This window comes from Typopeltis vanoorti, chromosome 3 (genome assembly GCF_054136105.1).
Source record: "Typopeltis vanoorti isolate ZY-2024b chromosome 3, IOZ_Tvanoo_1.0, whole genome shotgun sequence".
Taxonomy (NCBI): domain Eukaryota; kingdom Metazoa; phylum Arthropoda; class Arachnida; order Uropygi; family Thelyphonidae; genus Typopeltis; species Typopeltis vanoorti.
In genome coordinates this window covers 65,768,311-65,796,018 of record NC_143551.1, presented here as the reverse complement: position 1 = coordinate 65,796,018, position 27,708 = coordinate 65,768,311, and the positions used below count along the sequence as shown (strand labels likewise).

The following is a 27,708-nucleotide window of genomic DNA, read 5'->3' as shown; positions in this document are numbered from 1 at the left end:
CAGCTCTCAGATCCATAAGTTAAAACTGGTTCGAACACTGTCTTGTATACAGCTAATTTAGTGTTCCGACTAATTTCTCTCTTATTCCATATGAATTTATTCAATTGACTTCCTAGCATACCAGCTTTGCTGATTCTGTTGTCTATTTCTATATTTAATTTACCATCTTCAGTAAAAATCGTGCCAAAGTAGCTGAAATGTTTCACTTGTTCCACAGGTTCTCTATTCACAACACAGATGACATTTTCAATGATTCTGCCTATTTTCATTGTCTTTGTCTTTTTATTGCTGACCTTCATGCCATATCTATTACAACAGCTATTCAATTTAGTCAGATAATCTTGCAGACTTGTAGCGGATTTAATTAGAAGTATAACATCATCCGCATAAAGCAAAGAGCTGACCATCTTCCTGTACTTCCTTCAATTCTAACTGCTGACTTACAACTCAAATAATTACTATGTATTGATTGATATAAGGCCCAATTGACACCATATAACTGTAGCGTATTGAATAGCTTCTCTCTTGGCACCTTGTCATATGCCTTTTCCAAATCGACAAAATTTAAATACAGATCTCTGTTATATTCCATGCTTTCTCGACTATTTGTCGTAAAGTGAAAATCTGATCCTGACCGCCTCTATTTGGCCTGAATCCAGCTTGTTCTTCACCAAGGTTTTCTTCCACAATTCTTCTCAACCGTTTCTCAAGTATACTTGCATAGATCTTTCCAGGAACACTCAGTAGGGAAATACCTCTATAATTCTCACATTCAGTTTTATTTCCCTTTTTATATATGGGTACTATGAGAGCTCTACTCCAATCATCGGGAATTTGTCCCTCTGTCCAGGCTTTCTGAACTATGCATTGCAGCCACTGTAAGACTCTTATACCACCATACTTCAGCATTTCTGGTCGAATATCATCTACTCCTGCTGACTTTCCACATTTCAAGCCTTTGATGGCTTTTTCTACTTCAAGTATGGATATGTATTCCTGACTGCATGCCTGGTCAGTGTTTTTTACCACTGCGCTGTCATCACTGCTTGTTTCATTTAGCAGTTTTTCAAAGTAATTACTCCATACTTCAAGGATATCTTTTTTCTCCGGTTTTCATGTCACCTTTATCATCTCTAACTCCTTTTACAGCACTCTTTCCTCCATTCCTAAGCTTCTTCAACAAACTCCAGAATATTTTGCCACCTTCTTGATATTTATTTTCTATATTCTTGCCAAAGTCCTCCCATGACTTTTGTTTAGCTAGTTTTACACAGTGTTTAGCATTTTTGCATTTGTCTCTGTATTCTCTAAGAGAACAAGCTGACTTATTTGACAGGAACTTTTGATATGCTTTCTTCTTTTCCTTCACTGCCTCTTTAACTTCCTGTGTCCACCAGGGAGTTCTGATTTTTTTATCCTTGCAGACAACCTCACCACATGCCTCTCTAGCAGAGTCAATCAATGTTTCCTTCAGAGTTTGCCACTGAATCTCCAAGGTTTGATTCCTGTTCTCAAACTCTTTCATTTTTTCTTCAATAATCTTTGTGTATTTTAGTCTACAGTTCACATCTGAGAGCTGCTCAACTTTTATTCACTTTAAAACTTTCTTACATGTTATTCTTTTCAATATGAAATTCAATTTTATCCTGCTCAAGACTAAATACTGATCACTTCCAATTTCAAATCCTCTGTACACTCTAGTGTCCTGCACCAGGGAGAAAACATCACTATAAACAATAACATAGTCAATGAGACTTTTCTTATTCCTTGCCTCTTCTCTCCATGTGAATTTGTGCACATTTTTATGTTGGAACATGGTGTTAGTAATAACCAGTCCATGTCCTGAGCAGAAATCCAAGAGATATTTGCCATTATTATTAGCTTTGCTCTTTTCTCCAAATTTTACCAAAATATTTTTGTATGTCTCACAATCATTTCCAACTCTGCTATTTAGATCCCCAACAAGGACCAACTTTTCCTTTTTCATTGTGTCAGTTGCTTTTTCTAAAGCCTCAAAAAATTCCTCCACTTCTACTTTAGTAGAGCCTTCTGTGGGACCATAGGCACAAATAAGTCTCATTGTCCAGTTTCCCCCATTCTCATATTTGCCCACATTACTCTACTTGAGACTGACTGCCATTCAAGAAGATTAGCCTCGTATTTTGTGTTGAATATTATGGCTACTCCTTCTTTTCCTTGATTGTCATTGCCTGAATATAACATTTTGTATTTATTGCTCAGAAAGATCTCACCAGTTTTTGTCTTTTTTGTTTCAGTCACTCCTATTATGTTGATCTGGTACTTATCTAATTCCACAGCTAGCTCCATTTCTTTGCCATTCAGGCTTCTTATGTTGATAGTACCGATCTTTAACTCTGGTGATGTTGAGTTGGGGTTTGTTTTCAGATTTGTTCCAGTAGCTGACTTTTCGCTGTTCGCCCTGGTTCCCTGGCGAAAACAACGGGGGCCTTGTTTAACTGGGCGATGCCCTAGCCGGCATGAAATTTTGTCATGAAGCTGTGTAACTGAGAGGAGACCTCCACATAGCCTTTAAAGGAATGCGGAGAACCGACCAGTGCTTCTGACCTAATGTCCAATCCTCACCTTCTCGTGGTGCACCCTGTTGGGTATCTACCTGGATACTGAACGAACAAGGATGGGCTGGTAATTTGGGATTTAGCCGACCAAATTGTATTCTTATTGGTTAAACCAAAATAAAAAATGATGGTACGACAAATATTTCTATAAATCTCGAAAATCGTCTGCTGGAACAAGTTAATAAATATGTTTATCTTGGCAATCTTATATCTAGTAACCTCAACAATATGGAAACAGTAAAACACAGGCTAAACCTAGGTTGGACCAACATGAATAAACTAAACAAAATATGGAAAAATAAAAAAATCCCAATGAGTCTAAAATTAAAATTATATAAAACAATTATTATCCCAATGGCTGCTTATGCTTCAGAAGCTTGGAGATTAACTCAACAACCAATCAAGAAAATTCAAGCATTTGAAACGAAATGCCTCAGAAAAATTAATAACACCCACTGAATGGAACACAAGACTAATGATCAAGTCAGAACAGATTTAAACTTCCCAGATAATATAATAGACACAATCATTAAGGATCAACTGAGATGGTTTGGTCATATTCAGAGAATGGCCTCTCATACTCCTATATTTAGCTCTGAATGGATATATAAGAAGAAAAAGACCTAGAGGCAGACCAAGAAGTACTTGGATAAAGTTGCTTAAAGAACATTCCCATCTACTCAGCTATAGAGTCATGAGTGAGATGGCTAAAGATCGCGATAAGTGGAGAACCTTTCTTCTTAGTGGACTCAACCCATTATCAAGTGGATGAGATGAGACGAGATGATGATGTTTTCATGAGTTAAGTGGAACCGAATAAAAGAGGTAGATATTAATTAAACTGGAGAGACTAGTAAATTATATCATCACCATCAAATTCCTGATGTTTAACTTCAGGGAGCAGTGTACAGAATATTATACAATACTTCATAAAATGTTTACATCCTTACTAACTTCCTATCGATAGTTTTTCTCTAAATTAATTTGTTATCTATCAAGACACCAATACTGTCAGATCTTATATTTCAATCTTCTAAGGCTCTTCTTACTATTTCAATCCATCTAGATCTTAGTCTTCCTCTGAGTCTTTTTCCTGCCATCCTGGCAAAAAACAACATGTTTTCTAATTTCCTCTTCTGTTTAAGCGATCATACTACCTGAGACTAGTTCTGCTCACAGATTCCTGAATGCTAACAATATCAAGTTCCTTCCTAATATTCTCATTTTTGAAATAGGTCTACCATTGGTGCCATATGCTCAATTGCCTAATCTTTTTTGAGAACTCTCATATTTGTGATCTCGGTCTTTGATCAGGTGTTTTACTGGTAACCCAGCTCTCAGATCCATAACGTAAAACTGGTTCTGACTGATTTCTCTCTTATTAGATATAAATTTATTAGTTTACTTCCTGCTATACCAGCTTTCTAATTCTGCTGTCCATTTCCATGTTTAATTTGCTATCTTCGCTAAAAATTGTGCCTAAATAAGTGAAATGCTTTACTTGTTCTATAGGTTGTTCATTAAGGATGCAGTTGATGTTTTCAATGTTACTTCCAATTTTCATAGGCACTGTCTTTTTTATTGCTGGTTTTCATACTAAATTTGTGACAGCAGTTATTCAATTTACCTAGGGAATCCTGCAGACTTGTACCAAATTTATTTAGGAGTATAACATCATCTTCATGAAGTACACTGAGATTAACAACTCCAAAGTAAATTATATTGGACAAGAAATTATCCCTGTTTTGATTTGTTACTCAAGCGTGGGCACACAAAGTTTGTGTGTGCAGTATCTTTATGACTACAAATGCATCTGAAAATATGGACAGACTAAATTATAGACTTAAAACAAAATGTGAATCAAGTCATGAGAGTTTTCAATCATAAAGAGATCAAATAAGAATGTGCTATTTTTATCTTGAGCATTACAAATTTCGTCTTGGAACAGAAATGAGGATATTTCATTTTCATATGCATTCCTTCCCCAACACACACACTCACAAAACCTTTGTGTTAGTGTGTGTGTGTATGTGTGTGTGTGGCATATTTATTAGTTTATGCATTAGCGATTTCTAGATCTGGGATATCTCTAGAAAATCTAACTCCCCAAAATCAATGAATCAAGAGCATGTGGCACGCACGCATGCATGCATGCACACACACATATTATCCCCACACTCCCCAAACTTAATTGGAGTTACTCTTAACATGAAAAAAAAAAAAAAAAAAAAACTTCTCCCACTCTCTTATCTGAGGATCACCAAGAAAAAAAAGGTACAAATCTATTTTTATCAGAATAAGATGTATAGTGTTGGTCCTCCTTCAGAATCCACTAAATGTACTCCAATGATGAACAGACACCATTAAACAGAACATGAAGATGTCACCACCAAGATAAACTGTCTTATAAAAATATATTATTTTCCTGTTTTCTAAAATTGAAATATAGTAGCAGAATATACTGTAAAACAGCTTTGTATCTGTGCTTGATAAATTAAATCATATAAATTTTATAATTAAAACTTTCTGTAAAATAAACTTTTAAAATTGTGAACAAAAACTTACTACAACTCGTTTGCCTTTAACAATATTTTCAGATTCTTCTTTAGTATCTGCATCTTTAGCAACAGCCAACATCTGAAACCTATGAAAATAAAATAAGAATATAATGCAAGTAAAGTTGAAATGATTTATAATATAAAAGAGTTTCACCACAGAAGATGACTTGCCATTTTGCAATTTGGGTAGTCATTATCATCCTGATATGTACTCTCAAAGGATATACAGGATACTATAATAGTACCATCTGATTAAGTTTATATTACTAGCTTCCTATTAAGTTTTCCTCCAGAATAATGTTATTTGGTAGGAATCCAGTATTGTTTGACAGATTTTACATCTGCCTTCGAAGGCAATAATAACTGCAACTAATCCACCTTGATTTTGGTCTTTATCTGGGTCTTTTTCCCAGCCATCCTTGCACGTCAAAAAAACTCCTTTGCTAACCTTTTCTCTCTTCAATTCTGCTTAAGTGATACATAAATCTCACATGAGCTCAGCTAATTCCTGAAAGCTAACAATGTCAAGTTCCTTCCTAATATCTTTATTTTTAACATGATTCTGTTATTGCAATCTAGTCACTCCAGTCATTTTTCTCAGAACTCTCATATCTGTGGTTTCTAGTCTTAGAGCAACAGTTTTATTTCTAACCCAGCTCTCAGATCCATAAGTTAAAACTGGTTTGAATACTGTCTTGTATACGACTAGTTTAGTCTTTGACTAATTTCTCTTATATCATATAAATTTATTCAACTATCTCATCCCCACCATAAAAGTTCTGTTTATTATATCATCTATATTCTTATTTAACTCATCATCATCATCATCAAATTCCTGCCATGTACCCTCAAGGGGTGTACAGGATATGACAGTACTACATGAAAAATTTACATCATTACTAACTTCCTATCTACAATTTTGTCATGTTGTACCATCATTTTTTATTTTGGTTTAACCAATAAGAATACAATTTGGTCGGCTAAATCCCAAATTGCCAGCCCATCTTCGTTCGTTCAGTATCAAAGTAGATACCCAACAGGGTGCACCACGAGAAGGTGAGGATTAGACATTAGGTCAGAAGCCCTGGTCGGTTCTCCGCATTCCTTTAAAGGCTATGTGGAGGTCTCCTCTCAGTTATACAGCTTTGACCCTTAAGCACCCCTTATCTAAATGCTTATATGATAAATAAAAAAATGATAATACAGATTAAAATCCATACCTTTAACTCCACCAAATGGTCCAGTAACAAGACAGTGAGCACTTCGTTGTAAGTTATGTTCATAAGTTAATGAAAAATGATAATATGTTCCATGTTCCACAGAACCTTTAATAACTGATACTGTCTTATTTAACTTATCATTCTAAATGGTTCAGAGCTGAGACTTAAATAATTCAGTCAGAGGCATTGGCAATTTCCTTGCATATTCTCATAATGTGCACACTGCTATGCAGTCTGCTGATCCCATGGCTGTATTTGTTTTAAGATTTTGAAATATCCTAAGCACCTCCCATTCATCTACCTGTATTCTCCCATTTGTCAACCCAGATGAAACATGCTTGCTCAGATATTAAACTGTTTCATCTGCTGCAGTTACCTCCCTTCCATAAGTGCTCATTAAAGTTATTTGTTTTCATAGTTATTCCTGTTTTCATTTACCGCATAGCACAAATAAATCTTTGGGATTTCCTTTGTCTTGCTTAGCTAATTTCATCTCATAATCTGATTTAGCTTTCCTTTCCATACTAGTAACACTTCTTGCCTGTGCTTTAAATTAAAGATGAAAAGAAATTATATTCTTGGTTTTAATCCTTTATCTCTAATCCAGAGTATTTTAGTAATAGGTGTGACACCTTTTGGCTACTCGTACATGGAAATATGACTTCTGCATTACTACAACCATGGTATCACTTCTGGGTCTGGCTCCCACTGATGAGCCCTAAATAAAGGTTGAAACTGTTCTGAGTAGTGACCACCTCCCATAATGCATAGCATTATACATGTCTGTAAGGATATGTGCTTTGCATTATGGGATACTAAGGCAAGTAATGTGAAGTCATTAGCTTCAGGCACAAACTTTGATTGCTTACTCTTTAATCCTTTATTAAAGATGCCAATTTAATTTATAGTATAACCAAGTGAAAAAAATTCCAACATTTATTATCTCTGATTCTGATATTATGCTACTTTTCATGTGATTCTTGTAGATAATAAATAATCATACAGATAGCATGCACTATTTTCCTATAACCTCTTCAATTATAACAGATAACCTGAAACTTTAGCATAGATTATATACTGCCATAAATGTATAATGTCCCATTATCACATACCATATAACTGTAGTGTTTCAAATAGCTTTTCTCCTGGAACCTTATCACATGACATTTTAACAAAAAAAGTAATAATTTAATCCTGAGAGTTCCTGAACCCAACTTGTACTTTGTTCAATTTCTCTTTCACAATTTTTCTTAACCTCTCTAGAACACACAGCATGGAAATTCCTCTCTATAATTTCCATAGTCTATTTATTTTTCTTTTTATAGATTTGATGTATGACAGCTGTACTCCAAAATGTCTGGAATTCGACTTTCTGACCAGACCTTTTGAATTATTATTATTGTTATATGGGCATTTCCAGGGAGTCCAAAGACTCATCATGGGAGATCCAAACTATCCACTCAATCTATCACATCTCCTCCTTGAACCCATTAACAGACAAACCACTCACAATTGACTCTGTCAACCCACTCCACTCATTCACAACTCTCCAAGCAAAAAATCTGTTCTCCACACCTTTATTCAACTTCCAGGGATGACTTCTTGTTTTGGCCCCTCTAGACAAGTGCTGAAATATTTCCCCTGCATCAATCCTATAAAACCTTTTAAGCAAACTTAAATGTATCTATCATATCCCATCTTTTTCTCCTATCAATCAACTTCTGCAATCTAAACATCCCTCAATCTATCCTCATAGGGAACATTTCACAGACCACTCACCATCTCGGTCACTCAATCTCTGAATCTTTTTCAATGCTTCCTAATCTCCAAGAAACCCAGGAAACTATCTGAGCACAGTAATCCAGATGTGGACATATCAAGGTCTTATAAAGTGGAATAATTTCTCTACGTCTACTGGTTAGTGTGTGTTCCTGAATAGCAAAGCAATCTTATGAGCTACTTTAGCAACCTTAACAATATGTCCTCTAAACTTTATCTCTCTGTCTACCACAATCTCCTAAATCTCTAGCTTCATCTATTTCTGATTGTCTGTGGAAATACCAGTGGCAGTGGTCGGCGGTAGATGGCATTGCTGTAGTTGCAGTCAGTTGGTGGATTGTGAGTGGTGGAAGCAGAGTTGTAGAGTGGATGCCCTCTCTCGATGAGTCTTTGGACTCCCTGGAGGTAACAAATAATAATAATAATAATTTCCCAAAGTACAGTTCCATCAACATATGGAATTGAAATTCTATAACTTCTTCTCAAGGAGGATTAGGATGAAGACAATAATTATTATAAAAATGTTTCATGAAATTGTAATTATCTAAATTTATTTATTATGCAAGATATCCATTGTAAAACTTTTATACCTCCATATTTGAGCATTTCAAATATAATCTATTCCAGTTAAATTTCCATTTCAGGTTTCCAATTGCTTTTTCTACCTTAAGTATTGATATTTACTCATGTCTATTTCATTTAACAATCTTTCAAAATAATTACTCCCCACATCTGCTTCTTTGTACAGCACTCTTCCTTCATTCCTAATGGAAGAAGAGTATTGTAGAATGGCAAAATGTTATGGAGGCTATTGAAGAGCCTCCAGAACATTTTGCCACATTTCTGATATTCTATATTCTTACCAAAATCTTTTGACTTTTGCTTAACTACTTCAGCATCATACATTTTTCTCTGCATTCTTTCAGAGCACTTACTGACTTACTTCTCATCAACTTTCGATATGATTTCTTCCTTTCTAGGACTACCTTTAACTTCACCATGAAGATATGAGTCCATTTTTGTAAACAAATTCACTAGCCTCTCTGGGTCATCAATGTTTTCTCCACATTTTGTCATTAGATCTCCAAGATTCTGTCCTTTTTTTTCTTTTAAACTCTTTGATTTTTTTTCTTTAATATTTATATACTTGAATCTACAATTCACCTCTAAAAACTGCTCAACTTTTACTCTTTTTGAAAACTTTTGTGGATTATTCAAGCAGATGGAATACAATATTTTTTCAGTATGATGTTCATTATTATCCTGCTCAAACCTAAATGGTGATCACACCCTATTTTTTCAAATCACCTGTATACTCATATCTATCCAGAACCAGTGTGAGGATATCACTATCAATAAAACATAGTCAGTAAGACTTTTCTTATTTCTTGTGTGTTCTCTCCACATGAATTTATGCAGATCATTATGTTGGAACATACTCTTATTAATAACAAGTTCCTGTCCTGAACATAAATTCAGCAAGACAACAAATTCAAAAATTTTTAAATTGTCTAAAAGAAAATCTTTTTTTTTTTTAATAACTACAGTATCAGCTAATGAGGAACCAATACTTGTAAAGAGAAGCAATTTAAAAACTGATAAGGATATCAAAAGAAGACAAGTGAAGATTGCCTTGCTGACTTCTGCATTACTTCAACCTTAGTATCACCTGTGGGTCTGGCTTCCACTGAAGAGACCTCAATAAAGGTCGAAACCAGTCTGGGTAGTGACCCTTCCCATAATGCATACCATTATACATGTCTGCAAGGAGATGTGTTTTGCATTATGGGATACTAAGGCAAGTGATATGAAGTCATACCACCTTTACCGTGAGTTGCCCGAGTCCTGAAAATACTTCAGGTGCAAACTTTGTTTGCTTGCACTTGGATAAAGGATTAAATCAAGTACAGGTAACCTTCGTATAACACGGTACTTATACAATGTGGTTTTGATATAACGCGGTCTACAAATTGTAGCATCCCTTGTTCAATGCGGTTTCGATATAACACGGTCTACAATTTTTAGTAACCCTTTATTTATTTTTTCATATTTTTCACCGCAGGACTTAAAAATCAAATTTTATCTTCGTTAAATTTGTGTCTGCCCTTATCGCGCAAGTAGTTATAAGTATCGAATTTAGTTTTATTGCATCACTGAATAAGGTACTGTACCGAGGCTTTTGCAGTCTGTGTCATTCTCAACAAATAGTGCAATTAGAGACAGATAGAATAAAAACGGCGCTAAGTAATGAATCACATGTCCCCTCTCACAGAAACTATGCTGTATAGACTTAAGCAAAACCATATGTTGCACTGAAACACAGTATCTATCTAAAAACTATTGTCCAATTTTTTAATTATGAAATAAGTGTTTGTTTTATTGCATTTGAAATTCTCGATATCATTATGGCAAATCACAAAGGCTAACTAATAAAAGACTACCAAGAATTGAAACATGCCATATAATGAATGTGTGAGTTCGCCTGAGACCTCAAACGCAAACAAGAAGCCATAAAATTCAACCAAATGTTGAAACGTTTGTGTGAGTTGAGTCAGTCAGTAATGAGAAGTTCCATCAGAATGATAAATGACACCCTGCTGTGAATGTGTTAAAACTAACAGTGAATGTTGTTATGACAGTTTCAGATGTTATGGAATTCAATTGAAGAGAATTAGCATTTCAACTCAACACTTGTCGATTGCATTTGTCTTGGGGTCACGCGATCTTTTGTTAATACCGCACCAATCATATGTATGTCTTTATAGCTGTTGTCTTGTGTAAAACAAAATTCAGCTTGTACGTATTGCAACAATTAAAAAAAAACTTGAATAACTTATAAGCGTATAAAAGGATATCACCTGTAAATCGTTGACATGGCAGCAAAATTTTCAGACATTCCACCTCTGGCACGGGTGCCATAGGTTCGCCACCTAGGGTTTACTATATAAAGTGTTTATTGTTGAAAATTGTCTTTGTTTCTGCCAGGAAAGCGCATTTAAAATCATAAGTATGTTAATCTCAAGCTAAGCAGTTTTTTTCTGGTGAGTTACATACATATGAGAATATGAGAATTATACAAATGATATCCAAGAGATATCATTTGGATATCAAGAGATATCAAGCCATATGGGGCAATAATCTTGATTGTAAGGGAAGCGGCACTCCCATGGACCCCCAGCTGGATCTATCTCCTTTCCTTCTACTACTTTGAGGAAGATCCACTTACTTTAATCTTTCCTATAAGGCCATATTAGCCAACTCTTCTTATTTTATGACTCCTATGCTATTAGAGTACTCGAGGGCCATGGGGTCTTTTCATTTCTGGCCTTACAACTATGCCCTCTCTATAAACCTTACTGTAATTCTTCTATAATCTACTCTTTTCCCCTTCAATATACCCTATTCCTCCTACGGGTTTAAATTCGGAAGAAGGCTAGTTCAGAAGCCTTAAGGTAGCAGCCCTACCACTGAACTATTCCATAATCAGGCTAGCCCCTGACATGGAGAACATAATTCTACTAGTAAGCTGACAGAAAAAGATAATCGGATTGAATCTATAGGAAATGACCCTGGAATGGAAAAGGTAAAATAAAAATGGAAACGACAAAATATAATACACATAGCAAACTGGAATGTAAGAGGAATAGCATATAAAGAAATAGAATTAGACCAATTATTAAATGTAAGAAATTTTAAAATAGCAGTAATCACTGAAACTAAAAAGAAATTAAAAGAAACCATGCGAACTGAAAATTTTAATGTGATATACAGTGGAGTTGACAGAGACCAAAGAGCACAAGCAGGAGTCATGATTTGGATTCATAACTCCCTTTCAAAACAGTTAAAACATTATAAATTATAGAATGAAAGAATAATAGAAGCTAGAATAAAAATAGATAGAGGCTATTTAATAATAATTGGTTTATATGCCCCAGAATAGGGAAGAGAACAAGATAATATTGATTTTTATAATCAGCTACAAAACATATATAATAAAATAAATAAAAATGATTATGTAATTTTACCAGGAGACTTAAATGCAAGAATTGGAAACACAAAAATTAATAATAATATAGGAATACACAGAGAACATACTCCAAACAAGAATGGTAAAAAACTAATTGACTTTGTAGTTTATAATAACCTAAAAATAATGAATTCTTTCTATAAACATAAAGACACATAAATATACTTGGGCAGCAAGAGGATGAAAATCAATATTAGATTATTTTATCTTAAATGAAAAGACATCAAAGTTTTCGTTAGATGTTAGAGTTCACAGATGATATGAAATAAGTAGTGACCACTTCCTCATTAAAATAAAATTAAGATTACCACCTAAATGGCCACAAGTAACAAGAACAGAAAGAAAATTTAAAATGTTTATTTATAAAACTAGACTATTAAATGACACAAATATATAATGGCTATATGAACAAAGAATTAACTAATATCTAGATGAAATAAAACAAAATGAAGAAATAGAAATAGAATTTCTTAATATAAAGACGATACTAAATGTAGCAGCAAATGAAAGCTTAGGAAAGACCAAAAAATTTAATAAAAGGAAAAAAACAGAAGATATGCAATGATTCAACCAAAGAAATAATCAAAATGAAAAAAAGAAGCCTATCATAAATGGTTAAGCAGTAAAAGATTAGAAGATGAAATAGAATATAACAGAATAAGAGCCATAACTAAAAGAGAAGTCAGAAAAAGACATAGAGAAGCATGGAACAAATTTGTTTCTAATTTAGAACATGATTTATATAAAATAAGACCCAATGTATATAAGATTTTGAAACACCTACATGCAGATACTAAAGAAAACATAAAATTAAACACCAAATTGAAATGAGAAGAATTTCTAAATTTCTACACAGAATTGTGGACAGATAAATGTTTTAAAAAAGACAGTTGGCAAACATTTAATGAAAATAAAAAGGAAATAACTAAAGAATTAGAAATCAGCCTGAAAGAAACAAGAAACGGAAAATCACCTGGAGAAGATAAGCTAGGTTCAGAACTACATAAATATGCAGGAACAAGATTCAGAGAAAGACCCCTATTATTTTAAAATAAAATTTATACAACTGGTAACTCCCCAGTAGAATGGAAAAAAAGCAATTGTGATTCCTATCTTTAAAAAAGGTAATAGAGATGACCCTAAAAACTATAGAGGTATCAGTATACTAAATTCCTGTTACAAAATATATAGCAGAATCTTAAACAGCAAACTAACGAAATATTCCGAAAACTTTATTTTAGAAGTACAGAATGGATTTAGAAAAGGACGATCATGTATAGACCTGGCCTTTTACCTAAAATTAATAATAGAGAAAAGAAGATAATACAATTTAGAAACACATATTGCATTTATTGACTTTGAAAAAGCATTTGATAAAGTTAAAAGAAACATATTATTTAACATATTAAAAGAAAGACAAATACCAAATAATATCCTAAAAGCTATCACAAGTATATATGAAAATAATCAAATACAAATAAGATTAAATCACGAGCTATCATATACGAGAGAGATAAACCAAGGGGTCCGACAGGGATGTCACTCTCTCAGCAACTCTTTTTAATATCTACTTAAATGAAATAATAATAAAATGGAATAAAAATTTACATCAGGGAATTAAACTTTCTCCTACAGTAAACTTAAACACTCTCCTCTTTGCCGACGACCAAATAATAATTACAAATTCTGAAGATAACTTACAGAAAGTTATTTTAGATCTAAATGTGATAGCCAAAGATTATGGTATAATAATATCAAAATAAAAATAAAAAATTATGGCCTTTAAAGGACAAGATCCAGCAAGAACTAAAATAGTAATAGATAATGAGATCTTAGAACAGGTGAATTCATTTAACTATCTAGGATGTATGATTATATATGAAAATGAAAAAGTTATAAACGTAAAAATTGCAAAATATTTAAAAATAACAGGTGTAATTAACTCTATATTTAAACCAAACCTAGCTCAAAAACAAACCAGACTAAAAGTATACAATACATTAGCCCTACCAGTCTTAATGTGTGGAAGCGAAATCCGGACAATAAAACAAAAAGACAAACAAAGATTAACAACAGCAGAAATGAATTTTATGAGAAAAACTGCAAAGTATACCCTATTTGATCACAAAAGAAATGAAGAAATTATGAAAGAATTAAACCAAGAACCAGTAATAGAAAAAATTAAAAAATATAAACGTAAATGGATGGAACACGTTCAAAGAATGAAAACAGAAAGAATACCAAAGCAAACCTTAAAATACAAGCCATTAGGAAAAAAGAAAACCAGGATGTCCTCTTAAACGATTCAACAATGACTTCTAAGGCCGGAACAGGCCATGCTAGGCCTAAATCCTTGATATGCATTATGATGATGATGACCAAGAGATTTCAAGTGGTGACAACCTTCAGCTACTTAAAGAACATCTATGAAATGTTATTTCTGAAGACGGTGATGACGATTAAAATGTGCGCTTTATTTTATTGTGTCTAAAACATTTATGCATTATGTGCAATGAAATTTATGTGTAATTTTTTTATTTTATACTACGTATTTGTCTTATAGTTTATGTTTTCTTAACTTAAACGAATTACCTGAATTAAATAAAAATATTGTTTTTGTTGGATATGTCATTGTTGTTTATATAATTTAAAAAAAAAAACGATTTCGGAACCTAACCCTACTTTTTCTATGTCATCTAAGTCTTGTATAACACGATTTATATAACGCGGCATTTCTATGGAACCTAACATCCGCGTTATACGAGGGTTACCTGTATATAATTTCTCATCATCATCATGAAATTCCTGCCATGTACCCTCAAGGGGTGTAGAGGATATGATAGTACTACATGAAAAATTTACATCATTACTAACTTCCTATCTACAATTTTCCTCCAAATCAACCTGTTACTTGTCAAGACTCCAACATTACCAGATCTTATATTTCTATCGTCTAAGGTACTTTGTACCGTATCAATCCACCTATATCTTGGTCTTCCTCTGGGTCGTTTTCCCACCAACTTGGCAGAGAACACTTGTTTTTTGCTAATCTTTCTTCGCCCATTCTGTTTAAGTGACTATACCACCTGAGATTAGCCATGCTAATGCATTCTTGGATGGTGACAATGTCAAGTTCTTTCCTAATATCCTCGTTTTTAATATGATATTGCCATTGATGCCATCTGTTCACGCCTATAAACTTTCTCAGGACTCTCATATCTGCGGTCTCTAGTCTTTGGTCAAGTGTTTTACTTCTGACCCAGCTCTCAGATCCATAAGTTAAAACTGGTTTGAACACTGTCTTGTATACAGCTAATTTAGTGTTCCGACTAATTTCTCTCTTATTCCATATGAATTTATTCAATTGACTTCCTACTATACCAGCTTTGTTGATTCTGTTGTCTATTTCCATATTTAATTTACCATCTTCACTAAAAATCATGCCTAAGTAGCTGAAATGTTTTACTTGTCCACAGGTTCTCCATTCAAAACAGAGTTGACATTTTCAATGATTCTGCCTATTTTCATTGTCTTTGTCTTTCTATTGCTGACCTTCATACCATACCTATTACAACAGTTATTCAATTTAGTCAGAGAATCTTGCAGACTTGTAGCGGATTTATTTAGAAGTATAACATCATTCGCATAAAGCAAAGAGCTGACATTAACATCTCCAATTTTGATATCATGTTTAATACCACTTTCCTTCATAATGTGATCCATATAGATAATGAATAACAGAGGGGATAATGTACATCCTTGTCTCACACCAGATTAAACATTAAACCATCTTCCTGTACTTCCTTCATTTCTAACTGCTGACTTACAACTCAAATAAAGACTAAGTATTGCTTGATATAATGCCCCATTGACACCATATAACTGTAGCGTATTGAATAGCTTCTCTCTTGGCACCTTGTCATATGCCTTTTCCAAATCGACAAAACTTAAATACAGATCTTTGTTATATTCCCATGATTTCTCAACTATTTGTTGTAAAGTGAAGATCTGATCCTGACAGCCTCTATTTGACCTGAATCCAGCTTGTTCTTCCACAATTCTTCTCAACCGTTTCTCAAGTATACTTGCATATATCTTACCAGGAACACTCAGTATGGATATATCTCTGTAATTCTCACATTCAGTTTTATTTCCCTTTTTATATAATTTCCCTTTTGTATATAATTTCTTGGTATCTTTAATCTGTTGTTCACATCTTTTGGCATTTTTTATGTGTGAAGATAAACTGCCTATAGATCTGAAATGTACTAATAGGTGGTGCTTCTCTAGCTTATAAGTAAGACACTACATAATTCATTATTAGTCTCAGTGGAATATCAATTTCATGCATTTTGGTGTATTTTAAAGAATTTTAGAAAATAGATCTTAATATTATCTATTGTTTTCTTGTCTCAAGAATTCATCTAAGAGTTTATTTAATTTTTGAATTGTAAACTATGTTGGTTCACTTAAGATACACTGGTAAGGGAATGATTTCTACATTTTCTATTTCCTAGAAAATATTCTAGGAAAAGTTTCCTAGAATATTTTCTTTTATCTTGTACAACACCTGCTCTTTATCTGGATAGACTATTATTAAGTTCTTGTTCCTTTTAAGAGAGGTGTTTTAAATCTAATTTGTGATGGAGACAATTAGGAAGTGGTAGCTTAAATTGATAAAAAATGTGAACAGTTTCAAAACCTAATTTTTCTAGCATTGTTATATGGGAAAGTATAGAGTCTTTAAGGAGGTCCATAAATGGACAATAGGAATATGATATTCTGTCAAAAGATCAGTTTATGAATGAAAATCTTGCCTTAGTAAATTACTCACTTTCTACAATAAATAGGCTTTACCAAAGCATTTGAAAGGATGGAAACCTTTTATAGAGCAGAGATTGCAGAGCAAAGAAAACAGAGATGGCTATGATGCTGATGACATTAATAAGATGGTGGTTGATGGACAAATCATAGAGTAATTAGTAGGTAAAGATGAATCAAGAAGTAGGCAATCAGCAGTGTATTATAGGTCTCTGTTCTCTGCTGAATGCTGTTATTTAATTTTACATTAATGATATCAGGAATTTGGAGGAGAGTCCATAGCTCAGTCGGTTCGGTATAGACGAAGCCCTTTGGTCAGAAAGACCTGGGTTCGATTCCCATCAGTGACATGAGAACCTTTATCTGATCTCTTTTGACAAAAGGTGAGTTAGCTGGTCTCATACAGAGGTAGGGGGGTTTTTTCATCCAGAAACTCAGGTTTTTTGCCACCCAGAATAGGCAAACTGGCCCCATGAACACATCTAAAGACATAGGACACACCAGGAGGCATAGGGCTAACCATCTTATCCTTGGGACAGGTATGGTTTGGAAGAGCTAAGGACAGCTCTGTAACAGGCTACTAGGCCTAATACATAAAGAGGAGGAAGAAGAAGGAATTTGGATGGGGTGGGAATCCAGTTGTTTCTTGATGTTGATACTTTAACATTATCATCTCTAGAAGACAATGGCTAATTATACAGAGATTCTGCAGAAGGATTTAAATTGAATGAAAATATGGGCAAAGGATAACATTAACAGCTGAATGTGGCAAGGTGTAATTATGCACTTTAGAACGAAAATATTACAAGTTGTTTATTACAGAGATGGAACTAACTGCAAGAAATTGATGAGACTAGAGATTTGGGGATGATGGTGGATAGAGGGTTGAAGTACAGAGGATAAGGATACAATGTGAAATTGAGAAAAGCAAATCAAAGGATGATCACTTAGTTGTTAAAAGCACACTAAGGATAAGGGAGTTATTATTCCTATTTATAAAGCTTTAATATAGCATCAACTGGATTACTGTGCAGTTTTGTCAGTCACATGGATTTCATGGGAATGTGGAACTGGTGAAGAGGATCTAGAAGCAAGACCAAAATGGTGAATGGTTTGTGGGTTATAAAGTTTGGTTGCTAAAGGGGAAAAAAAGAGTGTGGTGGGACAAGCAAAGAGAACACAAGTAGTCAATGCTGAAAGTTGTGTAAAAGCAAGTGTGTGGAGACAAGATTTTTTGCTGGGGAGTGGGGAGAGAATAGTGGTGCAAGAAGCACTCCTGAGTTAAAAAAGAAGTATGACAGGCATTGCATGAATGACAGTTAATGTTGGCCTCTTAAAAAGTCTTGAAGCCAGTTTCCACTTTCCCATGTAATAATAATCTTTTTATTTCTTTGCTGTTGTTATATTGAACACAATATAAAAAACTCCAAGCTACTTCCTAAGAAAACACATTTGTGTTCACATAACAACTGTTGGATTTGTCAAGACTCATTAAATATTGATTATTACTGATGTGATATTTTGAAATTTTTAAAAAGTGATGTTAAATAATATTTCTAAGTTGTAAAGAATAGTTAAATATTTGGGGGGGGGGACTATTTAACATTGCTAATATTTTATTTAATGTTTCTCCACCTAGTTACAAAGACATCTTCATAGAGTTCGAAAAGAATGGCATAACTATATTCAAATCAGAAACTGTTGATGGTACAGGTTTTAGTCATAGCTACATCTGCACTGTAACAGGTAATGAAATATCACAGGCATTAATAAATAGTCTTTTTTTTTACTACCTGACAAGTGTTAACAATTTTTTAAAACTACAAAATATGTCTAATCTGCATGTCCTGTTAAAATTCCAAATATATCTTAAAGCACATATAAATTGGTGTTTACATAATATGCCAACATTATATGATTATGATGCAAAATTCAACAAAGTATACTTCTCTATATGCAGAGTTACAAGTGCCAATTATTTCATTCCTCGATATTTAAATTTTGGTCTAAAATTATTTTTTTCTAATAGAATAATAGAAGACAATTATGTGAAATCATAATAATCAATATAATAAAAAATTACATAAGCTACAGAAAATAGGATTGGATAAGAGATTGATTAGATAGATTGGATATCTTTTCAGAAAGCCAGCAAGTTGTGCATGATGGAGCAGTGGCTCAGAAAAGGAAGGTACTAATGGTGTGCCTCAGAGTTCTGTTCATGGGTCCCTACTGTTTAACTTATTTGTTAATGATATTTTATGAGGATTGACTGGGGATCTTCAAATATTTGCTGGTACAAAATTAAGTAGAATTATCAGGAGTACTGATAATATTAATTCTCTACAAGAGGACAGATGAGTGGAGTTTTAATATTAACAAATGTAAGGCATTAACACTTTGGGGTGCAAAGATATAGGGCCTATATAATGTATTGGCGGAGCTATACTTCAGGAAGTGGATGGATGAGATTCGGGATCTTAAAGTGATGGTAGACAGCAGATTAAAGATCTGATGGACATTGCAAGTGTTGCATAGATTGCACATCATATTGCTATGATAAAAATACACTGACATGAAGGAATAAGGAGGTGGTGGTGACTCTATATAAGGTATTGGTCTGACCACACGTGGGCACAACAGTGTTCAAATTTGGTTCCCTAATTTTCATTGTGATATAAAAACACTAGAAAAGGTTTAAAGACAAATGACCAAAGTAATATTCAGACTCAGACTATGCAGAATTGAGGGAATGTGAATTACAGTTTGGTGGATAAGAGGAAAATTGAGTGAAGGATGTTAAGATGGGAAGAACGAAAAGCTATCCCTGGAAGTTGTATAAAGATGTGGTGAAGAAGGGTGTGAGGAGTAGATTTCTTATATGGAGAGTTGTTGGTGAGTGGAATGCACTGGCATAATGCATTATGAATGCAGGGAGTATAAATAACTTCAAAGTTCATTATGATTTGAGCCTTCCATGATGAGTCTATTGATCCTATAGAGGTTACTGTAGTAATAAATATTTTAATTTTCTCACCTGTAACTATCTAAGCACCATGAAGAAGAAGTCATTACAAATGAATCAGTTTTAGACACATATCCTATTGACCCAGGTATTAGGAAACCTGGGATGAAACGACTGAAGGCAAAACTTTCTTGTTCAAAAAACGTTAAAGTTCCATCTAATGACTGAACACACATAAAATCTCTACCTATAAGAAGAAAGGGTAAATGAAATTAATTTGTAAATCACTATTATAAAGGAAATACTTTCAGTATTGACATTCCAAAAATTAAATTTATGTTGTATGTGTGTTTCATGCTGAATTCAATTTACAAGTTGATCAAGTTAATCTCTGTAGCTAGGATAGAAAATAAAACTGTTAAATAACATACCATATAACAAATTACATCATTAGTATACAGTTGTAATTAAATACTGACTATTCTACTTAAATACAGTTCTACTTATATATACTGACTATTCTACTTAAATATCATCATCAAATTCCTGATATGTACCCTTGATGCAGGGAGGGGGGGGTGTACAGGATATTATGATAGCATTACATGAAAAAGTTATGCCATTACTAACTGCCAATCAACAATTTTTCTCAAAATCAATCTGTTATCTGTCAAACTCCAACATAATCAGATTTTACATTTCTGTCTTGTAATGCACTTTTTAATACATCAATCCAGCTACATCTTAGTGTTCCTCTGGGTCTTTTTTCTGTCAACCTGGCAAAAACACTTGTTTTGCTAATCTTTCCTCTCTCATTCTGTTTAAGTGACCATCACACCATCTGAGATTAGCTCTTCTAATACATTCCTGAATGCTATCAATGGCAAGTTCATTCCTAATATCGTTATTTTAATATGATACTGCCAGTGATGCCATCTGTTCACTCCACTAATGTTTTTTTCTCAGAACTCTCATATCTGTGGTCTCTATCTTTGATCAAGTGTTTTATTTCTAACCCAGCTCTCAGATCCATAAGTTAAAATCAGTTTGAACACCGTCTTGCATACAGCTAATTTAGTGTTTTGACTAATTTCTTTCTTATTCCATATAAATGTATTCGTTTCACTTCTTACCACACTAGTTTAACTAATTCTGTTGTCTATTTCTATATTTAATTTGCACTCTTCACTTAAAACTGATCCTAAGTAGCTGAAATGTTTTACTTCTATAGATTCTCCATTCAGAATGCAGTTGATGTTTTCAATGTTTCTGCCTATTTTCATTGTCTCTATCTTTTTGTTGCTGATTTTCATACCAAATTTATTACAATAGTTATTCAATTTAGTTAAGAAATCTTGCAGACTTGTACTAGATTTATTCAGAAGTATAAAACAGAAGTATGCCGGCCTGGTTGGCCGAGTGGTTAGCGGATACACTCTCCAGCCAAAAGGCTGCAGGTTCGAATCCCGCTGTGGGCATGGATGTTTGTGATTGTCGGTGAAAATATTAATGGTGGTGGTTGGCAGTAGATGGCGCTGGTGGTTGGCAGTAGATGATGAGCATAGTTGTGGTGGAGGTGGAGAGTTGTGGAGTAGGTGCCCTCCCTCATGAGTCTTTGGACTCCCTGGAGGTGTTATGTAATAATAATAACATCATCTGCATAAAGCAAAGAGCTGACATTAACATTTCCAATTTTGATATCAGATTTAATACTACTTTCCTACATAATGTGATTCATATAAATAATGATTAACAGTAGAGATAATGTGCACCTTGTCAAACACCTGATTTAACATCAAACCATTTTCCTGTACCTCCTTCAACTGTAATTGCTGACTTTCAGCTTAAATAGACACTATGTATTGCTCGATACTTACACCATATAACTGTAGCATTTTGAAGAAAATTCCGCTTGCCATATGCCTTTTCCAGATCTATGAAACTTAAATACACACATCTTCAAAAGCTTCTTCATTCAGAATGCAGTGATGTTTTCGATGTTTCTGCCTATTTTAATTGTCTTTCTCAGCATTTTTATTGCTGATTTTCATACCAAATTTATTTAGAAATATAACAACTTCAGAATAAAGAAAAGAGCTGAGATTAACACTCCAATTTTGATATTAGGCTTAATATCACTTTCCTTCTTAATGTGATCCATATAAATGCTGGCCTAATTGGCCGAGTGGTTAGCGTATCTGCTCTCCAGCTAAAAGATTGCGGGTTCGAATCCCGCCGTGGACATGGATGTTTGTGATTGTCTGTGAAAATACTAGTGGTAGTGGTGGTTGTAGGCAGTAGATGGCATTGGTGTAGATGATGAAGTAATTGTGGTTTGTTGTAGTTAGTGGATTGAGTGGTGGAGATGGAGAGTTGTGGAGTAGGTGCCCTCACTCGATGAGTCTTTGGACTCCCTGGAGGTGTCATATAATAATAATTATATGACACTGGAGGTGTCATATAATTAAAATCATATATCAATGTCATTTGATCATAAATCAATGTCATATCATAAAAATAATAATAATAATAAATGATGAAGAACAGTGAAGATAATGTACATCCTTGTCTCATACCTGATTTAACATCAAGCCATCATCCGTTACCTCCTTCAATTCTAACTGCTTAATTACAATCCATGTCTCATTTATGCCATATAACTGTAGTGTTTTGGAAATCTTTCCTCTTGGCACCTTGTCACATGCCTTTTCCATAACAATGAAACTTAAATGCATATTCTTGTTATATTTCCATGCTTTCTCAACTATTTGTCTTAAAGTAAAAATCTGATCCAGAAAACCTCTATTTGGACTGAATCCAGCTTGTTCTCCATCAGTCCTCCCTTCCACAGTTTTTCTTATCCATTTCTGAAATATACTCGCATAAATCTTACAGGAACACTCAGTATGCAAATATCTCCATAATTCTCACATTCAGTTTTGTTTCCCTTTTTATAGATGGAAGTGGCAATTAAGATTTCAGAGATGCTGATTTGAGTTAGAAGAATAGCAGAATGTGAAGAATTCTTCTCTACTAGAGAGGATTTCACACTCTTACCTGCTAGACAGGAATTCTTCCATTACACTCCTATCTGCTTTATTCTCCTGACCTTAAGTGTAACAGGATAAAGAGGATAAAGTCTGATTCTGCTTCTTTCAAACGTCCCTTGATGATTTCCTTGCATTGCTAACATCTTTCTCTTTCCAATTCTTATGTAATGGCACTGTTTCAAGCTACTCCTCAACTTGTCATAATCAGCTGATCTGCAGTTCTACACAATATACTGCTTCTTAACTGAAAATTTGGTTGGCATCCTTTCAGATCAAAACCACATGATTATTCTCACCAAATCGAAGCAATGTGGCCATCTTGATAACTGATGAATCCTCTGATACTATCGACAGTAGTAGTACTAACAAATCCCAAGTCTCCTTCATCACATGTTATTTTAGGTAATTATCGCTTAGTAATGTGTAACAATTCCATTTCTTCCCTCTGATCTCTGTCCAGGTTCTTTACATTCCTTATAATAATTACTAACACTGAACTTGTAATAATTTTCCAATGCATGCCATCTACATCCTCCCATTAAGCTATGGCCTGCAACAACAGCAACTAATTATATATTTTGTTCTGCTGATCTTCTCACATCAGATACTCTCAAATGTACTGTGTTCTGCATCTCCATCTTCCTACTGAACACTTCTTTTTTTGGCTGCAATCTTCTACTACTACTACAATATGACAAATGGGAATGTAAACCATAACTAAATATAATAACTAACTAGATTAATTACTTACATAAAACTTTATTTAACACAGAATTTTTGTCCTAGTGTCAAGAGCATCTTCAGTATGACTTTCAAATTAAACAAGTAGAAGAGAAATGGCTATATTCAACCAGAAGACTAATGAGTTATAAGTTCATGAGACAGAGTAGCATGGTCTATATACATATACATTAAGGTTCTAACTGTATAAATTTATAAAGAATCAATTAAAAAAAAAAAAAACTATTGCCTCTGGAATGTGTAGAAAGTACCATTGGAAAAAATACTTCCCCACACATTCTGTATGCAACATTTTTTTTTTTAAATTAATACTTTGTTTAAATTTGTACAGTTACATCACGCTAATGTGTAACCCATGTTTTTATTATTGAGTTTTCTGGTTTTCTCTTCTACTTATTTAATTTGAAAGTAATACTAAAGATGCCCTTGATATTAAGCAAAATTTCTATATTAAATAAAGTCTTACATAAGTAATTAATTCATAGTTATTTCTATGTATTGAGGCTTAAGTGCTTGGAGGTTTAATAGAGTATTAACAGCACTAAGAAAGGATTAAAAACTATTTTCATTTTTTCAATATTTCATCTCAGTCACTGAAACATCTTCAGGGAGTAAAAGTATTGTTATCAGTAGAGTGGATCAGGGTAATGCCGCAGATGTCCTTAATGCTGCTGAATTTTACAATCGTAAAATGAATATTATTCTCCGAGACCACTCTGCCCACATCCCACTAGATTACAACCCCACCAAAATGAAGGTTAACAAATTATCTTCCTGGCTTCCTGACATCACAAAAAAAAGCTCAAACCCTTCAGTTCTTGTCTCCCCCCCCTCCATAAACCCAATTCCATCCACCCCCAAGACCTATAGTTAGATGCCATTGATTTCCTGTGCTACAAATTATCAAAGCAGCTAGCAAACTCTCTTATCCCCCCCCCCCACTGGCCACACCACATCACATATAAAAAACTATGTATTTTGAAACCTCCAGTGAAAATCTAAATTTTAATTAATACAGATATATTGGTAAACTTTGACATCATCTCTGTTTACCAATATTCCCACGATAAAGAGCCTATTTTCCGGCGACATAAATTAAGTTAAGGGGGATAGTAAATCCCGTATTATTTTACAGCCGATGACGAGACCTCACTGATGAGACCTCAATAAGGGTTGAAACCGGTCTGGGTAGTGACCTCTCCTCATAATGTAAAACAGTAATACATTTCCTAGGAGCTGCATTTTACATTATGAGAAAATATTAAGGATAGTGATGGATCTTGCTCCACCTTTGTTCCGAGTTGCTCTAGTGTTGTACTACCCAAGTGATGACTTACACTTGGACTCGCCGATAGTTCTTCGGCATGAAACTCTTAGATTTCGATGGATTTCGATCTCCGAGTTTCGTACCCGGCTGTAAAATAATATGGGAATTACTATCCCCCTTAACTTAATTTATGTCACCAGAAAAATAGCCTCTTGGCTCTTTTTCGTAGTAATAATAATAATATATGAATACACCAGTCTGGCAATTCGTTAGTAGGGGTATATGTAAGTTCAGTTCACTTAAACCTTGATATTCCAGGTCTACCTACTCACTGATGAGACCTCAATAAGGGTCGAAACCGGTCTGGGTAGTGACCTCTCCTCATAATGTAAAACAGTAATACATCTCCTAGGAGCTGCATTTTATATTGTGAGAAAATATTAAGGATAGTGACGGATCTTGCTCCACCTTTGCTCCGAGTTGCTCTTGTGTTGTACTACCCAAGTGATGACTTATGCTTGGACTCGCCGATAGTTCTTCGGCATGAAATCTTAGATTTCGATGGATTTCGATCTCCGAGTTTCGTACCCGGCTGTAAAATAATACGGGATTTACTATCTACCAATATTCCCCTTGAATGATAATTTAACACTCCTAAAAAACGTTTTTTTCTTCTGATATCTTAGATCACTTTTCCTTTGCTATCAATGCTGGATATTTTTCTTGCAAGAACAACATTTACAAACAGATAGAGAGAGAACTGCTATAGGTTCCTCCCCCTCTCATCCCACTTGCCAATTTTTACATGGAAAATTTTGAAAAAAATGAGCCACAGAATAAGCCCTCCCCCAAATCTTCTATCTGACTAAGATAAGTAGATGATGTGTTTCTTCTTTCTTCTCTCTCTCTCTCTCTCTCTATTTGGCCTCATGGCCCAGACACATTAGACTCCTTCCTCAGTCAACTCAGTAGTCTACATAGTCAAGTTTCCAGTTTACAATGGAAAGGAAAACTAACAATAGTCTACACTTCCTAGACACCTTCTGAATAGTAACCTCTCCTTTACTGTACACAGAAAACCTACTCACACAGGCAGATGCATTCACACTTTCCCACCACCATCAGCACCGCTTTCAATATGGCATCATTAAAACTCTAACCAACAGAGCTCACAATCTTTGTTTCAGTGGAACCTCCCAGAACTCAACCATATACACAACACACTCCTATCCAATGACTACAGTAAATACAAAATTTTAAAAATAATCAATCCTGTCCCCAAACCTTGGCCATCTCTTCGGAAGGATTTCAGGGATGTCATCACATATCCCTATGTCCGAGGTACATCTGAAAAAATAGCCAGGTCTTTAAAAAAAATACAACCTCTGCACAACTTTTAAGCCCCACTGAAAACTTGCTACCCTCATTCATTTCCCCTAAAGATCAGCACTCCTGTCTCTCAGTACCAGGAGTACTAAAACATACATCAGCAATCATGACTTTAGTCTATCTGGTTTTGCAGACCACGTGTTGGATACCACCCACAGGATCTTCTGGAAAAAAAAACAAAAAACACTATGCTTCATCACAGTAAATTTAAAAAAAAGAAAGACAATTTTTTTGGAATCTGCAGCAGTGCTCAGAAATCAACTGAATCTAAAATAAATATAAATGCAAGTAACTTCCTAAAATTTGGGAAACATTAAGGCCACCTACAAATGCTCATAGAGGGCATTCCCACATAGATAGGATTTTAGGGTCAGATACACACGTTTGCATTACAAGCGTGCTTTTATATTCATTGAAGATGTCTCAGTGACTGAGACGAAATACTAGAAGAATTAAAATAGTTTTCAATCCTTTCTTAATGCTGTTAATACTCCATTAAATCTTAAACATGATAATTAATTGTTATTTATTTAATCATCTACTATCATTAACAATATCCTTTCTGCCATCTGTTCTTTTTATCTTCCCTGAAAATACTTCTTTCATTCTATCCCTATATAATTCCTGTCAGAATAGTGTCAGGAATAGCTTTAACTTTTGGCCAAGTTGAACAAACCAATGCCAAAAATTTCCCCTTATTCCAAATGCTGCTGGCATTAGTACTACTATAATGAATCTGCAGTAACCCTTTCAACTAACAACTGCCCTTGCACCTTGTATTGATTGTCCCATTCAAATTCAAATCTGAGTAACTATGTTTAGCATTTTTTTTTTATTATTATTCTCTACTCAACCACCTAAGGGTGCCTGCACTCATGCTTGCCTGCATACTCCTTAATAACCAAGTTTTTCTCTTCCAAACTTGCATTGAAAAAAACAGAAATTAGTAAGTCAGTAGTGGAAGGAAATAGAAGGCATTTAGAGTTATTTGGGAATCTGGTGTGTATGTAAACAATTTGTGTAGGATCACTGGCAATAGTAAATGTCTCATCATCATCTTGACCTGATGGATCAATAAGAAAAGGAAAGCCAGCTGGAGATGAACACATTTAAATCTGCAACCAATATCACTTTGCTATTGGGAAAGTTGAACTACAGAAAATCAACATTTATAGAAAGAGAATCAAAATGTTCAGAATAATTGGTGGCAATGGGTGAGTAACAGTAAATGAATTTAATAGAATGAGGATGTTAAGCTTATCACTCTCCTTCATTATAAGTTGAAATTATCCAA

The 27,708-nt window shown here is 34.2% G+C and overlaps 1 protein-coding gene across 4 annotated transcripts in view; it reads right to left on the bottom strand.

The window, feature by feature from the left end:
• BBS9 (Bardet-Biedl syndrome 9) overlaps positions 1-27,708 on the bottom strand; it is a 347,462-nt gene that overhangs the window by 198,729 nt on the left and 121,025 nt on the right. For all 4 annotated transcript variants that reach the window (XM_090415673.1, XM_090415671.1, XM_090415675.1 and 1 more), the window contains 2 exons: positions 20,040-20,214; positions 5,163-5,241 (listed from right to left, as the gene is read on the bottom strand). In XM_090415673.1, coding sequence (XP_090271799.1) covers positions 5,163-5,241; positions 20,040-20,214 — 254 coding nt within the window. The remainder of the gene's footprint in view (positions 1-5,162; positions 5,242-20,039; positions 20,215-27,708) is intronic.